Source organism: Dasypus novemcinctus, chromosome 9, assembly GCF_030445035.2.
Source record: "Dasypus novemcinctus isolate mDasNov1 chromosome 9, mDasNov1.1.hap2, whole genome shotgun sequence".
In the NCBI taxonomy this organism is placed as follows: domain Eukaryota; kingdom Metazoa; phylum Chordata; class Mammalia; order Cingulata; family Dasypodidae; genus Dasypus; species Dasypus novemcinctus.
In genome coordinates this window covers 24,734,542-24,751,731 of record NC_080681.1, presented here as the reverse complement: position 1 = coordinate 24,751,731, position 17,190 = coordinate 24,734,542, and the positions used below count along the sequence as shown (strand labels likewise).

At 40.6% G+C, this 17,190-nt stretch overlaps 1 protein-coding gene across 2 annotated transcripts in view; it reads right to left on the bottom strand.

The window, feature by feature from the left end:
* The window catches only part of DBT (dihydrolipoamide branched chain transacylase E2), an 84,917-nt gene extending 69,303 nt beyond the window's left edge, over positions 1 to 15,614 (bottom strand). Inside the window, exons 1-2 of one of the 2 annotated variants that reach the window (XM_004471684.3) lie at positions 15,457 to 15,614; positions 12,365 to 12,488 (exon numbers count right to left, since the gene is read on the bottom strand). In XM_004471684.3, the coding sequence (XP_004471741.2) occupies positions 12,365 to 12,488; positions 15,457 to 15,507 (175 nt within the window). In that variant the 5' untranslated portion in view covers positions 15,508 to 15,614. The remainder of the gene's footprint in view (positions 1 to 12,364; positions 12,489 to 15,456) is intronic. The other variant, XM_058303120.1, reaches the window with a different exon arrangement.
* Between the last annotated feature and the right edge of the window lie 1,576 nt (positions 15,615 to 17,190).

Below are 17,190 nucleotides of genomic sequence, written 5' to 3'. Positions count from 1 at the left end.
ACTCTCCATCAGAGTTCAGCCCTCCTATAAGAAACATAGTCCAAGGTGAATGCAAAGTGCATCCTAGGCCCATGTCCTGTCCTCAGCTTGTTCTTTCTAATGACCAGAGGAGTTCCTCATTTACCAGAATTTGAATTCCCTCTCTACTTCCCAGGAAAGAGACCTCCCCCTGCAAGAATTAAAGCAGATAAGGCTTTTCCCCAGGCTACGTGCCTCAACTGTTCCTTATACTACTTTCCTGGCCTTAAACTGCTTTTGCCTATAGGGCAAATTCTGGCTTGACGATTTTGCTTCAGTTAAAATGTGGCCTAACTGAATCAGGTTAGGTTTTAATCCAGATTACTGGAGCCCTTTATAAAACGGAATGAAATTCAGACTCGGAAGTTCAGTTACACAAAGTGGTGATATCCTTTTATCTGATCATAATTCCTTAGTATAGATAAAATCATCCTGGAAATATCATTGGGTGACTCTCTCGTCATTTGCAGTGAGTCCTCTTGACATACATGGTAGGTCATATGGGAGGTTAGTGAGGCTGTGTTGTAGAAGAAACACCACCAGTTTGGTTTTGAAGCCTACTTAAGTGAAAGGGTGGATTCCCTTCTTCTTGTTAATATATCTTGGGTTGTTATTGTGTGCCTCGGGGTAGCACTATCCCTGACTCGGTCCCAGCAGAAGAGCACTATGGTGGCTAGTTACCTCTCTTTTGACTTAATGTAACTAGTCTCACTCTTAGTGGCTAAAGATCAGGCTGATCCCTACATCTAGACTTGATGGAAAATTCTTATTTGTGTAAACTATATTCTGCCAATTTTCCAAAATAATAGCCTACTCTTTCTCCTTTCCATTTTCTATCCCTAGCCAAATTTCTAGCCTCTTTTTATAAAAGTTACATGTCAATGATATTGCAAGACAACTATTCTCAAAAGAGAAAGGATTTCTGGTCAATAGAAAGAATGCATGGGCTCTCTTACTTCTCCCAGATAAACAAATGGGTATGAACTGATTTGGCAATGCTCTTCTATCTTTAGGCTGCTATTAATCAAAACTACTTATGGGCGGCAGACTTGGCCCAGTGGTTAGGGTGTCCGTCTCCCACATGGGAGGTCCGCAGTTCAAACCCCGGGCCTCCTTGACCCATGTGGAGCTGGCCCATGCACAGTGCTGATGCACGCAAGGAGTGCCCTGCCATGCAGGGGTGTCCCCAGCATAGGGGAGCCCCACGCGCAAGGAGTGCGCCCTGTAAGGAGAGCCGCCCAGTGCGAAAGAAAGTGCAGCCTGCCCAGGAATGGCGCCGCACACATGGAGAGCTGACACGACAAGATGACGCAACAAAAAGACAGACAGATTCCTGTGCCGCTGACAACAACAGAAGGGGACAAAGAAGACGCAGCAAATAGACACAGAGAACAGACAACCGGGGCGGGGGGGGAGGGGAGAGAAATAAATAAATAAATCTTTTTAAAAAACCAAACAACTACTTATGAAATATATAGCCAGTGGACTAAGGCAGTAAATTATTATTTAATCAATATGAGGAGATAAACTGGTAGTAAAGAACTGCAAAATGTATTTTCTATACGGAGGTTTTAGGTAGGTATCTCTTGCTATTTTCTAGTGTGCTAAATAAGTTGGACTCTTTACAAGGACTGCTGCTCCAAATGTAAACTGGCACGTTTCTGGAAAGCAGCTTGGCATTAAGTATCAAAAGCCTTTTAAAAAGTCCACACCTTTGACTCACTAAATAATTCCACTTTGAAGACTTTTTCCCTAAAGAGATAAATAAAGAGATACACAAATATTTGTGCTCAATAATGGTTATTATAGTTAGGATAATGAAGAACTTGAAACCAATCTAAGTAAACAAAAATCTGTAAGTGAGTCCACTATGGCTCTTCTATACCAGATGATATTATGCCAGAAAGAGTACAAGAAGGAGCATGGAAATAGGATAGTACATAGCATGGTTAGGGAATAACAAACAGTTCTAAGTGGCTGAAGATAGTGTATCTGGAAAGAAATCAGCCTAGATTTTAAAAGGCTTTGTGTGCCATGCTGAGGAGTTTAGAATTTATCCTAAAGGTAGTCAGGAGCCAGTAATAAATTAATACGGCCATAAATTCCTTGCAGCTTCTCCCATCTAGAGGTTTTGAACTGCTTCTTAAATCTGTGCTGACCTCTGACTTGCTTTGACCAACAGAATGCAACAGAAATGAAGTTGTGAAGTTCTGGAGCCTAGGCCTCAAAAGCCTCGCTGCTTCCTCGTTCTCCTTACTGGAACGCTAACTTGAGATGCCCCTGTAGGAAAACTGATCTAGTCTACTGGAGGACGAGAGGGCATGTGGAGGAGAAATGAGGTGCCCCAGCTGAAAAGCAGCACCAACTGCTAGACCTGAGCATGAGAACATCTTGGACTTTCCAGCCCAGATGATCATCTAATGGAAGGCAGTCACATGGGCTGGCCCAGGCAAAACCAGCAAGCAACAATCCAGCCAATTCACAGAACCCTGAGAAGGAATATTTCACTGTTGCTTGAAGCCACTAAGTTTTGGATGGTTTGTTATGCAGCAGTAATTAACTGATACAGAGCCTCACCTGCAATTTCAGATTCCATAATTTCTGAAAAAATATCTCTCTGGCAGCAAAATTGTAGATGGGGGTAGCAGAGGCAAGATTAGAGGCAGGGAAAGTAGTCAGGAGACAACTACAGGTAAGAAACTGAAGTATGGAACATATATATATATATATGTATTTTTCAAAGTTGTCTGAATTAACAAATAAATGTATTACAGTACATCTATACAAAGTTTCAGAGTATAATATGATAGGCCTAGGTAATCAATTTAACATGACAGGAGTCGAGAATGGGTCCAGTTTTCTAGCTTAACTATTTACCAAGTTAAGGAACACAGGAAGAAGAAATTTATAGATGAAATTTCTATAAATTTGAGTTTGGGTAATTTCAATTATACTGGAGATGTTTGGGTGGCAGATGGCTTCAGAAGTGTCCACTGCCTACCTGACAGTTGAACCTATGTGTACAGCTGTGATACAAGAAGAAGACAGAACAAAAGATGGGATCCTAAGAAAAATTAAAATTTAAAGGAGGAAGAAGAAACTTTAAAAGCGAATGAAGAGTGGCCTGGACTTCTGGGAAGATGGCAGATTATAAAGATATGAGACGCTTCTCTCCCAGAAAAACTACGAGAGGGCAAGTAGAAACAGTCTGGGAAAAAAAAATGTTCTAGGATTTGGTACACTAGGGGAAGGCTGGACACCACCCAGAAGAGAGAGGGGCACAGGAGAAAAAGCTTGATGGAAAGACCACAAGTAGAACCTGCAGCAGCTGCTACTAGTGCCCTTCCCCTACCCCATGAGCAGACAATTCTGAATTCTCTGGCCTCGGGCCAGTGGCTACAGACAGAAGGGTCTGCAGGGATCAATCTCCCCCAGGAGATAGGAGAGAAAGGGATGCAGCATATGGCTGATTTAGCTTTTGGCCCACAAATTTGGTCTGCTGTGTCCAAGGAGATCTTCCAGGTCGGGAGTGGCCATGCCATTGTTTGCACTCAGAGCTGGCACCCTCTCAGTCACCCTCCCTACTGACCAAACGGGTTGTTAAGGACACAGCGGGGAGTCTAATTGTTTCCTATGAGGGAAAAGGGAGGAGGCTGCCATGTGAGAAAAAAACTGACAGGCTTTTTCTAGCCTTTAAACTTTCCATCCCCAAGGCCCTTGTAAGTTGAGCTATGGCCAAGATTTGAGCAACTAACAGGGACAATACTGAAGACCTAGATCAGGCTGAAGCAAGACTCAATGGATGAATGGCAGAAACACACTGTCTCCTGTCACTAAATACCAACAAGAGAGAAACTGAGCATCAGAGTAACTCACCATCATTATCAGATGCCTAAACATGAGCAAAAAATTACAAGCCATTGTAAGAAAATGAAAGAAATAGCCCAAGCAAAGGAATATATCAAAGCTCCAGAAAAGACATAGGATTTGAGACAACTAATCAATGAGATTCTTCCATATTTCCAAAATATAATTAATAAATTTTAAGACAATAAGGCTAAAGAGATAAAGGACATCAAGGGGAAACTGAGCAAGCACAAAGAAGAATTTGAAAACCAGAAGAAAAAAATAACAGAGCTTGTGGGAAGGAAAGACACAATAGGTGAGATCAAAAACACATTAGATACCTACAACAGCAGACTTGAAATGATAGCAGAAAGAATCAGTGATACAGAAGACAAAACAGCTGAAATTGACAAGAGAGAGAACAGCAAGAGAAAAGAATGGAAAAAGTTGAGCAGGGTCTCACAGAGTTGAATGATAAAATGAAGCAAAACAACATATGTGTCATGGGAGTTCCAAAAGGAGAAGAGAAAGGAAAGGCGCAGAAAGAGTATCTGAAGAAATAATAGCTGAAAATTTCCCAACTCTCAAGGAAGAAATGAATTTGCATGGCAAAAAAGCTCAGTATACCCCAATCAGAATAAATCTGAATAGACCTACTCTAAGATACATACTATTCAGAATGTCAAACATCAAAGATAAAGAGAAAATTCTGAGAGAAGCAAGGGAGAAGCAAACCATCACATACAAGAGATGCCCAGTAAGACCTAGTGTGGCTTTCTCATTAGAAGCCATGGAGGCAAGAATATAGTTGGTATGATACAATTAGAATATGGAAAGAGAAAAATGGCCAATTGACATTTCTTTCACCTGTAAAATTGTGCTTCAAATATGAAGGTAAGTATACAATATTCACAAGCAAAGAGAAACTAAGAGTGTTCATAAGAAAGAATCCACCTTTGTAGGAAATAGTAAAGGAAGCCCTAGAGCCTGAAAGAAAAAGACAGAAGAGAGAGGCTTGGAGGAGAACATAAAGGAAAAAACAGAGCGGACTTGGCCCAGTAGTTAGGGCGTCCGTCTACCACATGGGAGGTCTGTGGTTCAAACCCCGGGCCTCCTTGACCCGTGTGGAGCTGGCCCACAAGCAGTGCTGATGTGCGCAAGGAGTGCCATGCCACACAGGGATGTCCCCCACGTAGGGGAGCCCCACACGCAAGGAGTGTGCCCTGTAAGGAGAGCTGCCCAGCACGAAAGAAAGTGCAGCCTGCCCAGGAATGGCGCCGCACACACGGAGAGCTGACACAACAAGATGACGCAACAAAAAAAGACACAGATTCCTGTGCTGCTGACAACAGAAGCGGATAAAGAAGAACACACAGCAAGTGGACACAAAGAACAGACAACTGGGGGACTGGCGGGGGGAAGGGAAGGGAAATAAATAAAATAAATCTTTAAAAAAAAAAGAACAATATGATAAACAAGTTAGAGCTAACAGACATATATAGAACATTGCACCCAAACTCAGCAGGTTATTCATTCTTCCAAGTGCCCATGGATCTTTCTCCAGGATAGACCACATGTTATATCACAATGCAACTCTCAATAAATATAAGAGTTAAGAGGGCAGCAGACTTGGCCCAGTGGTTAGGGCGTCCATCTACCACAAGGGAGGTTCATGGTTCAAACCCCAGGCCTCCTTGACACATTTGGAGCTGGCCCATGCACAGTGCTGATGTGTGCAAGGAGTGCCGTGCCACGTAGGAGAGCCCCATGCACAAGGAGTGCACCCCTTAAGGAGAGCCACCCAGCGGGAAAGAAAGTGCAGCCTGCCCAGGAATGGTGCCACACACACACAGAGATGACACAACAAGATGACGCAACAAAAAGAGACACAGATTCCCATGCCACTGACAACAACAGAAGCGGACAAAGAAGACGACGCAGCAAACAGACGCAGAGAACAGACTACCAGGGTGGGGGGGAGGGGAGAGAAATAAATAAATCTTTAAAAAAAAAAAGTTAAGAATTATACAAAGCACCTTCTCAGATAATAATGGAATGAAAATAGAAACCAATAATATACAGGAAAGAGGTAAATTAGCAAATGTGGGGAGGTTGAACCACAAACTCCTAAATCATTGGTGGGTCAAAGAAATAATTGCAAGTGAAATTAGTAAATATAATGAAACAAATGAAAACAAGAATACAACTTATCAAAACTTATGGGATAGGGAGGCAGATGTGGCTCAAGCAAGTGGGTTCCTGTTTACCATATGCCTCCTGATGAAGGCAAGCTGGCCCGTGCAGTGAGCTGAACCTAGCGGAGAGCTGGCCTACATGGAGTGCTGGCCCATGTGGCAAGCAGCCCATGCAGGACAGCTGGCCCACACAGGAGAGCTGGCCCACATGGAGAGCCGATGCAGCAAGATGATGCAATAAAAAAAAGAGACACGGAGGAGGGACAATAAGAGACCCAGCAGACCGGGAAGCTGAGGTGGCGTAAGAGACTGAGCACCTCTTTCCCACTCCAGAAGGTCCCAGGATCAGTTCCCAGGGCCCCCTAAAGAGAAGATAAGCAGACACAGAAGAACACACAGTGAATGGACACAGAGAGCAGACAAGTTGGGGGGGGGGGGAGAAATAAATAAATCTTAAAAAAAAAAAACTTATGGGGTACAGCAAAGGCGGTCTTGAGAGGGAAATTTATAGCCCTAAATGCCTATATTAAAAAAGAAGAGCTAAAATCAAAGATCTAATTGAACAACTAGAGAAACTAGAAAAAAGAACAGCAAACCAATCCCAGAGCAAGTAGAAGGAATGAAACAATCAAGATTAGAGCAGAAATAAATGAAATGGAGAAGAAAAAACCATAGAGAAAATCAACAAAACCAAAGGCTGGTTCTTGAAGAAGATCAATAAAATTGACAAACCCCTAGCTAGACTAACAAAAAGATGCAAATAAATTTAATACAATCAGAAATGAAAGGGGCAAAGTTACAACTGACCCCACAGAAATAAAAAGGATCACAAGAGGATATTATGAGAAACCATATGCCAACAAACTAGACAACACAGATGAAATGGAAAAATTCCTAAAAATGCACAAACCTACTGACACTATAAGAAATAAAGGACTTTAATAAACAAATCACATTTAAAGAGATTGAATTCATCATAAAAAAATCTCACAAGAAAACTCCAGAACCAGATGGCTTCACAAGGGAACTCTACCAAGCATTTTTAAAAGAATTAACATAAATCCTGTTTTAAACTATTCCAAAAAATGAAGAGGAGAGAAAATTACCCAACACCTTTTATAAAGCCAACATCATCCAAATATCGAAGCCAAATAGACACTACAACAGAAGAAAATAACAGACCAATCTCTCTAATGAATGTAGATGCAAAAATTCTCAACAAAATATCTGCAACTTGAATCCAACAGCATATCAAAAGACTTATACATTCTGACCACATGGGATTTATTCCTGGTATGCACAGATGGTTCAACATAAGAATATCAATCAACATAGTACATCACATTAACAAATTGAAGGGAAAAAAACACATGATCATCTCAATTGGTACAGAAAAGGCCTTTGACAAAATCTAGTATCTTTTCTTGATAAAAAACACTTCTGGGAAAGCACATGCAGCTCTAGCGATTGGAGTCCCACCAACCACATGGGAGGTCCCAGGTTCAGTTTTGATGCCTCCTGGAGAACAGTGAGCTGGCAAGACAGGCAGGTGCAGCAAGCTGATGCAACAAGATGATGCAACAAGGAGACACAAAGAGGAAAAACAATGAGAGACACAACAAAGCAGGGAGCTGAGGTGGCTCAAGTGATTGAGTGCCCCTCTCCAACGTGGGAGGTCCCAGTTTGGTTCCTGGTGCCTCCTAAAGAAAGACAAGCAGACAGACAGCACACAGCAAACGGAAATAGAGAGCAGACAGTGAACACAAAACAACAAGGGGAGGAGGAGAAATAAATAAATAATCTTTTTTAAAAAGCACTTCTAAAGATAGGAAGAGAAGGAAAACTCCTCAATATGATAAAAAGCATGTATGAAAAACCCACAGCCAGCATCGTACTCAATAAGGGAAGGCTGAAAGACTTCCTGCTAAGATCAGGAACAAGACAAGGATGACCACTGTCAGCATTGTTATTCAACATTGTACTAGGATGTACTCAAAATTCTATCTAGAGCAATTAGACAAGAAAAAAAAAATTCAAGGGGTCCAATTAGGAAAAGAGGAAGTAAAATTCTCACTATTTGTAGAGGACATGATCCTATATTAAGAAAATACTGAAATGTCTATGGTAAAGCTACTTAAGCTAACGAATGAGTTCGGCAAAGTGGCAGGATACAAGATCAACACTCAAAACACTCAAAAATCATTAATGTTTTTGTACATAGGTATTGAACAATCTGAGGAGGAAATCAGGGGGAAAAATTCCTTTTACAACAGCAACAAAAAGACTCAAATACCTAGAATCAATTTTTTTAAAAGATTTATTTCTTTTCCCCTTCCTCTCCCCCTGCCCCACCCTGCTGTTTATGCTGTCTGTGTCCATTCACTGTGTGATCTTCTGTATCTATTTCTCTTTTTGTCTTCTCTTCTCATTTCTTCTCCTCTAGGATTCACTTGGATTTGATCCTGGGGACCTCTGATGTGGACAGAGTTTCCCTGTCAGCTGCACCACCTCAGTTCCTGGTTTCTGCTGCGCTTCACCTTGACTCTCCCCTTTGTCTCTCTTTTTGTTGCATCATCATCTTGCTGTATGACTCACTTGTGTGGGCACTGGCTCACTGCACAGGCACTCGACTCACTGTGCAGGCCTCTGCTCACCATGTGGGCACTGGCTCACTGCACAGGCATGCTTTCTTTTCTTTCACCAGGAGGCTGCAGGGACCGAACGCGGGTCCTCCCATATGGTAGGCAGAAGCCCTTTCACTTGAGCCACATCCGCTTCCCTACCTAGAATCAATTTAACCAAAGAAGTATAGGACGTATATACAGAAAACTATAAAGCACTGCTAAAAGAAATCAATGAAGACCTAAACAAATGGAAAGACATTCCATATTAATGGACTAGAAGACTAAATATCATGAACATGTCAGTCCTACCCAAACAGATTTATAGAATCAATGCAATACCAATCAAAATTCCAAGAGCCTACTTTACAGAAATAGAAAAGGCAATTTTAAAATTCATTTAGAAGGGAAAGTGCACCTGAATAGCCAAAAGCATTCTAAAAATGAAGAGCAACATGGGAGGAATTTCACTACCTGACCTTAAAACATTTACAAAGCTAGTGGTCAAAACAGCATGGTACTGGCAAAAAGATAGACACATCAATCAGTGGAATAGAAATGAGAGTCAAGAAATAAACCCTCACCTTTTGGGCCAACTGGTTTTTGACAAACCTACCAAGTCCATGTTAACAGGACTAAACAGTCTCTTCAAAAAATGGTACTGGGAGAACTGGATATCTATAGGCAAAAGAATAAGAGGACCCCTACCTCACTTCCTATATAAGAATCAACTCAAAATGGATCAAAGACCTAAATATAAAAGCCAGGACCATAAATGACTACAAGAAATGTAGGGAAACATTTTCAAGACCTTGTGGTGGGTGGTGGTTTCTTGGCTCTTATACCCAAAGCATGAACAACAAAAGGAAAAACAGATAAATGGGAACGCCTCAAAATTAAATACTTTTGTACCTCACAGGACTTTGTCATAAGGGTGAAAAGGCAGCTGAATCAATGGGCAAAAATTTTGGAAATCACATGTCTGATAAGGGTTTAATATTCATGATATATAAAGAGATGCTACAAGTAAACAATAAAAAGACTAATGACCCAATTAAAAAGTGGGCAAAAAACTTGAAGACATTTGTCCAAAGAAGATATACAAATGGCAAAAAAAACACCTAAAAAATGTTCAACATCACTAATGATTAGGGAAATGCAAATCAAATCCACAATGAGATATCATTCCACACCTATCAGAATGGTCACTATTAAAAAGACAGAACTACAAGTGTTGGAAAGGATGTGGAGAGACAGGAACAATTATACACTGTTGGTGGGAAGGTAGTCTGGTATAGTCACTGTAGAGGACTATTTGGCAGTTCCTAAAGAAGTTGAATATGGATTTGCCATGTGACCTTGCAATACCATGTGAACCTGTATATACCCAGAAGAGCTGAGAGCAATGACACAAACAGACATCTGTACACCAATGTTCATAGCGGCACTATTCACAATTGCCAAAAGTTGGAAACAACCCAGGTATCCATCAACAGATGAATGGATAAACAAACTGTGGTGTATCCACACAATGGAATATTATGCAGCGATAAAAAGAAAGGAAGTCATAAAGCATATGACAACATGGATGAACCTGGAGAACACTATGTTGAATGAAGTAAGCCAGACACAAAAAGACAAATACTGTATGATGGTGCTACTATGAATTAAAACATTGTTTAACAGGGAAGCAGCTGTGGCTCAATCAGTTGGGCTCCCATCTACCATGTGGGAGGCCCTGGGTTCATATCCCAGGGCCTCCTTGTGAAGGCAGGCTCGCCCACACACCGTGAAGAGCCACCGGCCTGCAAGCACTGCAGAGAGCCAACTCAGCAAGGTGATGCAACAAAAAAGAAGACAAGTAAAAACACAGAAGAGCGTGCAGGGAATGGACACAGAGAGCAGACAGCAAGCAAGCTGCAAGGGGGGGAGATAAAAAATAAATAAATAGGGAAACGGACTTTGGCCCAGTGGTTAGGGCGTCCGTCTACCATATGGGAGGTCCGTGGTTCAAACCCCGGGCCTCCTTGACCCGTGTGGAGCTGGCCATGCGCAGTGCTGATGCGCGCAAGGAGTGCCGTGCCACGCAAGGGTGTCCCCCGCGTAGGGGAGCCCCCACGCGCAAGGAGTGCGCCCGTGAGGAGAGCCGCCCAGCGTGAAAAGAAAGTGCAGCCTGCCCAGGAATGGCGCCGCCCACACTTCCCGTGCTGCTGACGGCAACAGAAGCGGACAAAGAAACAAAAGCAGACAAAGAAACAAGACGCAACAAATAGACACCAAGAACAGACAACCAGGGGAGGGGGGGAAATTAAATAAATAAATAAATCTTTTAAAAAAATAAATAAATAAATAAATAAATAAATAAATATTGTGTATCATATTGTACGATTCTATTTACATAAAATGCAAATATAAATCAACTTATAAAGATAAAATTAGGTTACTGGTTATGTAGGGCTAGGGAACGTATGAGAAAGGATACAGAGATTTTTTTTTTGGAATAATGAAAAGGTTCTAAAATTTTTTGTGATGATAAATGCACAACATTGTCATTTTACAAAATCCATTGATAACACACTTTGGATGGATCACATGGTATGTGAATATATCTCAATAAAAACAGCTGAATAAATAAACACATAATTGTGCAAGAATCGCCAGAAATAGTAGCTCTGTACAGCCGGGAAAACAGACAGAGATTGAGAGGTGAAGAATTTTCTTGTTTATCTGTTTTTTGTTTATTATTATTATTGAAATAATGAAAATGTTCTAACAATGACTGAAATGATGACTGCAAAATAATGTGATTATACCAAATACCACTGGATTGTACATTTTGGATGAATTGTAGGTTTTATTAATATGTACCAATAAAATTGATTTGTTTTTTAAAAAAAGGTAAGGCTTACTTACCTTAGGCAATTGTAAAGGGGGACACATAAATGCAAGGAAAGACTGGCTGATTTCAAGGGAGCGGTCTGTCTGGAATTCCCGTACTCTTCAGTAGCAGTACAGACTAAAGCCCATGTATCTGCCAAAAACTTAATATTGTAACAAAGTGTACACTGTCTTATCAGGGCTCAAAACGGAATATCAGAAAAACATTTTAGGGTTCTTTCCAAATCTAATATTTAAGCCCTCAAGTTCTTGACAGAGAGTAGAAAAGGACAGTGCTCTCTTCTTCTGTCAAGTAATTTTGAGTTTCTAAATAGTTTGGGGAAAGCTAATTAAATAGTAAAAGCCAGGGAACCTTCTATTAGGAGTACCTGAGGCTGGTTTCATTAAACCATCTTAGTATGACAGATCAAGTATCTCACCCAACAGTGTTATGAAACAAATGTATAAAAGGACACAAAGATACTTCTATTAAGTAAATAAACAATACATCTTAATTGAGAAAACTGTGTCAATGCTGACTGTACTTAGATAGGTCAGATGATAAATAGATGGCCCAAGGTAACCATATTAAAAAAAAAGACAAGTATTATTAAGAGAAAGTATGTTGGGGAGAAGGCTAAGAAAAGAGAGAATGAGAAATGGATAGATGCAAGGGGAGCAGCAAGGGATGGGCTATAAAGAAAAGGGTCAGCTTTTTTTCTTTGATAAGGCTTAAATCAAGTACTAAATAAAGTACTGAATAAGATACTCAACATTTTATATATGCTCTTTTGAGATGGTACTTACCAGCAGTTGTTTTCAGGAATTGATGTGGATGACTATACTTGAATGAAGGATAACCAAAGAAACACACAAATTTTGGCTTCAAAACATGAACATTACAACATGTTTGAAAATAGCGAACACAAACCTAGAAATAGGAAAACAAAGAAGAAAAAGCTTTTATAATTGATCTTAATGGCTTATATACTGAATTTCTAGTCTATTCTAAAAGCAGAATAAACATTATCACAATATACACAATATGAAATTATCTAGGCTGAAACCAGAACATTTGGCAGCAGTGACAATTGAGTTCATGCGTACTGGTTATTTTCTTAAGTATTTCCATTCAAGAAATCAAAAGAATTCAAACTCCAGGACACAGGGAATACTTTGTTGTTCTTTTGATCAGTAACATTACATCCTTAGAGTCAATTGGTCTACGTTTATGCCCTTGCCCTAAATTCCTTATGAGAGAAAAGAAAATTTTAATAATGCATTCTGTATGAACACATCAACTTGAAGGTGTACTTAAGTCATTAAAGAGTACCTGAATTAAAACCAGTAGAGAATTCAAAAGTGTTGCTGCACTCTAAAGACAATGAAAAATGTGTTTAGCACTGCACTCAAAGGTTTCCTTATAATTTATAGACGGTTCTTTCGTTTCAACTATTGTATATAACACCTCAGTATAATACAAAACAACATGCTATAGGAATAAGCAAACCTGAATATATTCACCACCATATTTCAAAACCTAAGTGTCTGGAAGGTAAAATATTTTATTTTTAAAGTTAAGATTTCAATGTTATTAATACCTAATTAAGTAAATCTCATTTTTAAACATAAACTATAGAAATAAAGTTTTAAGAAAACACATGAAGTTTCTAACCTTATTGTAGACAAGTTATTTTTACTCTGAAAAAAAATTACTATATTGGTCATGTATTCTATAATTTAGAGATGATTAGCCCTTAAAAAGTTAAGTTACCCTATTCATATTATAAAACATTTACAAACAAGAGGAAATATTGTTCTTTTTCTGACAGTAAATAATATAAAATCGAATGTTTAGTTTATTGACAGGAATACATTTAAATTCTTCTTAAAACATTTTCACTTTAATTTCCAAGCCGTTACTGATTTCTGAAGATGAAGAAAAACTGAAGACTTCTTTCTAAAACCTTTATCTTTAATCTCTGGTCCTAGCTTTATTTTGAAGAGCCCATCCTAATATAAATGACCTTTATAACACATATATTTTATTTTTATTAACATTAACATTCAGGAAACAAAAGCCTAGTTAGAATAACTATCAATGATAGCTTAAACTTACCATCAGTAAAAGAATTCTCTTTCCCAAACATCCCCATTTTGTTTGTCCTTCCCTTTTTCTTCAACCCCCACCCCATCCTGGCTTTTAGTCAACAACAAAATCAAATGAGTAAATCAACTTCTGCTTCATCAGACATAAAATTTAGGGACAGTAAATTTAAGTTTTGAATTATGAGATTCATCTTGGCTTAAAATAGTTCAAGTTTTTAAAATCAGAAAAAAATTAAACTACTAGAAGGCCCTACATTCAACAACAATACAACTTTTATTGAGGTACTATTAAAGGGTCAAGGGGGGGGATACAAACTAGGAAACTGAATATTTATGAATAACTACTATGTGCTGGGCACTTTTCATGCATCATCTTTAAGTCTCACAATTACTCTCTGAAATTGGCACATTAACCTATAACACATAAGAAAACTAATGACCAGAGAGGTAATTTGTCCAAGGTCACATGAAAATAAGTGGTAAAACTAAGCTTTGAAGCCAAGTTAATTTGACACCAAAGCCCAGGCTCTATCACAACACATTGCTGTAGTAGGAGATATTACCCGTGCTTTCAAGTTTACAATCTAGTTGAGACAAAACACACACATACACACTCACGAGTGGGCATGGGTGCTCTAACTTTTTGTAATGAGAAGTACAGGCAATAAATGTTGAAGAAGTTTAAGTAGAGAGATTTTTTTTCAAGTTACCATGACCTGGAAAATTTTCTCTGAGTAAGATTTGGACTGGTCTTTACATAATGGTCTAAGTAATAAAAGTGAAAGGAACTTGCACAGTAAGTCTGGTAGGGCAGTGAGCAGCTTGATTTGGTGTAATGAAATTTGTAAAAGGAAGCAGTGGCAATAGTTTAAGGGCCTAATTCTTAATTATTTTAAAAATATGTAAGGAGTTTGAAATTAATCTAGTTAAGAGTTCATTGAATAAATTATAACCGTTAAAGCCTTGAGGGAAGGGAAGACGTTCTGAAGCTATTACAGTGCTTGAGGTATGAAGTTACAGGTCCCTCACTGAGATGGCAGTGCAAGGTCCACAGGGCGCTCTTGAAAGGTTTTGTAAGATCTGGGAGCAATTACTGAAGGAAGATTTAGGGAAGGGGACCCAGGAAGAAAACGCTGTGCAAGGAGGATGAAACCGTCTGATTACGGGCATATTCGCTATGTGCTGACTGGGTTGTGTGTGAAAGGGGGTCGTCACAGATGGTGGTGAACCGTAGTCCTGACGGTAACAGTGATAACTATACGGGGTGCAGACGCAGAAAAGAAGTACAGGACAAAAATCAAACTCAGCCGCTCTGCTCATCGGCGGCAATGCCCCGTGGAGTTACTCCTTGCTTGTCCCGTCTCCTCTAGAAGGTAAGTTCCGTGGGCCACATCACCAGTGACTAGCACACACTGGGTGCTCCACAATGCTGAGGGACTGTTATTTCTCCGCGTTCCCAGTGCCTATCCCAACGCCCGGGACGTAGAAAGGGCTTAAAAGAAAGGTTAGCGGGAGAACAGCCAGCGGGGCCTTGGGGTGCAGAAGGAGCGGGAGAGCGCCGGGGGCCCGGCAGAAGCGCGCCGGGCGAGGGGCCAGGAGCGGGGCTCGGACCCGCGGCGCGCCGCCTTCTCCGCCCTTGCTTCTGCACTCATCCCTCCACCTCTCCGCCAGCCTCGGCGAGCGCGCAGCACTCGGATAGGAGCGAGATGAGGTTAAATCAACACACCCCGCTCGGACGACCACGGAGGCGCCACTCCTTCCCGACCTCACGTTCACACTCAACTCCTTACCAGCCGCCCAGCACTCGGGATCCAGGTCCTCAGCACTCGCACCGCAGCCATCTTACTCCGGAAATGACAACTGCCCCCCCTGTGGGCCCAGACGCTTTTGCCCCCAGACGTATCCCGAGCTCGGAAACTGCGCTCCCCCGGAACGGCCAATCAGGAACGAAAGCACGAGCCTCCCACCAAACAGTCAATCAGGGGAAGGGGGCGGGGCCTGAGGTAAACCTCTGGGTCCCAGAGGCGAGAAGCCCAAGTTTAGGAACTCAAGATACTGCTGTATGCACCAATGGTAATCTTTTTAATCCATGTAATCCATAGTGTGAAAGGAACACAGAGTCCGAGTAAAACTTGAGGAATGAAAGTATGAAAACGTTTTGTAAACGCCTTGATTACAAAACATGTAACCTTGCCTTATTTCATAGCAAGACTGTGTACAACCAGCTGATCACAAATCCACACTGGAATACTTTCTAATGACTGTCATTTCTTACTCACGTTGAATGTTCTTGAGTACCAGCATTGGCTTTTCGATTTTTCCATGGAAGACGAACAAGATTACCCTAGTGTCCAACATAAACAAGTCGTCAGCATTTTCTTTCCTTCTCAGAGTTTGTTATCTGGTGCATCTGCCCAGCATATGCAATATATGTCACAGACGTAAAACATAGGTCTCATTGTCTCTGGGAGAAAATGTTTGATTCAGGTCAAGAAGTGAAAACAATTAAAGGTCAGAGGTTTAATTGACAATCTTCCTCAGAACATCTCTGAAATCAGTGTCTAGAAATGTTCAGGATGGCAATTTTCTGCCCTTAAGCACTTAATTGAAAATAAAGATCTGCGCAGGTGTTTTTAAAATTATAGAGAAAGTTACAGAGACATTATGAACAAATTCTCAGCATTAAACATTAGTGGCTGTGAAACAAATATCTCAGATCTTTCACAAGTTCGCTATTTATTATAACCAAAATTTGCACCCTTTTTTGGCCTTATTTGCTTATCAGTGTATTTCATACTCAAAAAAAATTACTGAAAGCAATAATCTAAATCATTCCTTTTATTTATTAAAAATCTGGGCTAATGAAAAGAGCCTCAATTTTTTAAGACTTCCCATTAACAAAACATTTTATAGGTACTATTAATATATTTGCTAATCTGATATACATTTATTTAAATAAAAGGAAGATGTAGTCATATATTTAAAGAAAATTATTTTTTCCCTGAGCCTCTTTTTTTAAAATACATTTTTATTTATTTCTAAAAGATACATAGATTTTAAAAAAATGTTACATTAAAAAATACAAGATGGGACGTGGACTTGGCCCAGTGGATAGGGCGTCCGTCCACCACATGGGAGGTCCACAGTTCAAACCCCGGACCTCCTTGACCCATGTGGGGCTGACCCATGCGCAGGGCTGATGCGCGCAAGGAGCGCCCTGCCACGCAGAGGTGTCCCGGCATAGGGGAGCCCCAAGCGCAAGGAGTGCGCCCCGTAAGGAGAGCCGCCCAGCGCAAAAGAAAGTGCAGCCTGCCTAAGAATGGCATCGCCCACATGGAGAGCTGACATAAGATGATGCAATGAAAAGAAACACAGATTCCCGTGCCGCTAACAACAACAGAAGCGGACAAAGAAGACACAGCAAATAGACTCAGAGAACAGACAACCGGGGTGAGGGGGGGAAGGGGAGAGAAATAAATATATAAATCTTAAAAAAAAAAATACAGGAGATTCCCATAGGCCCC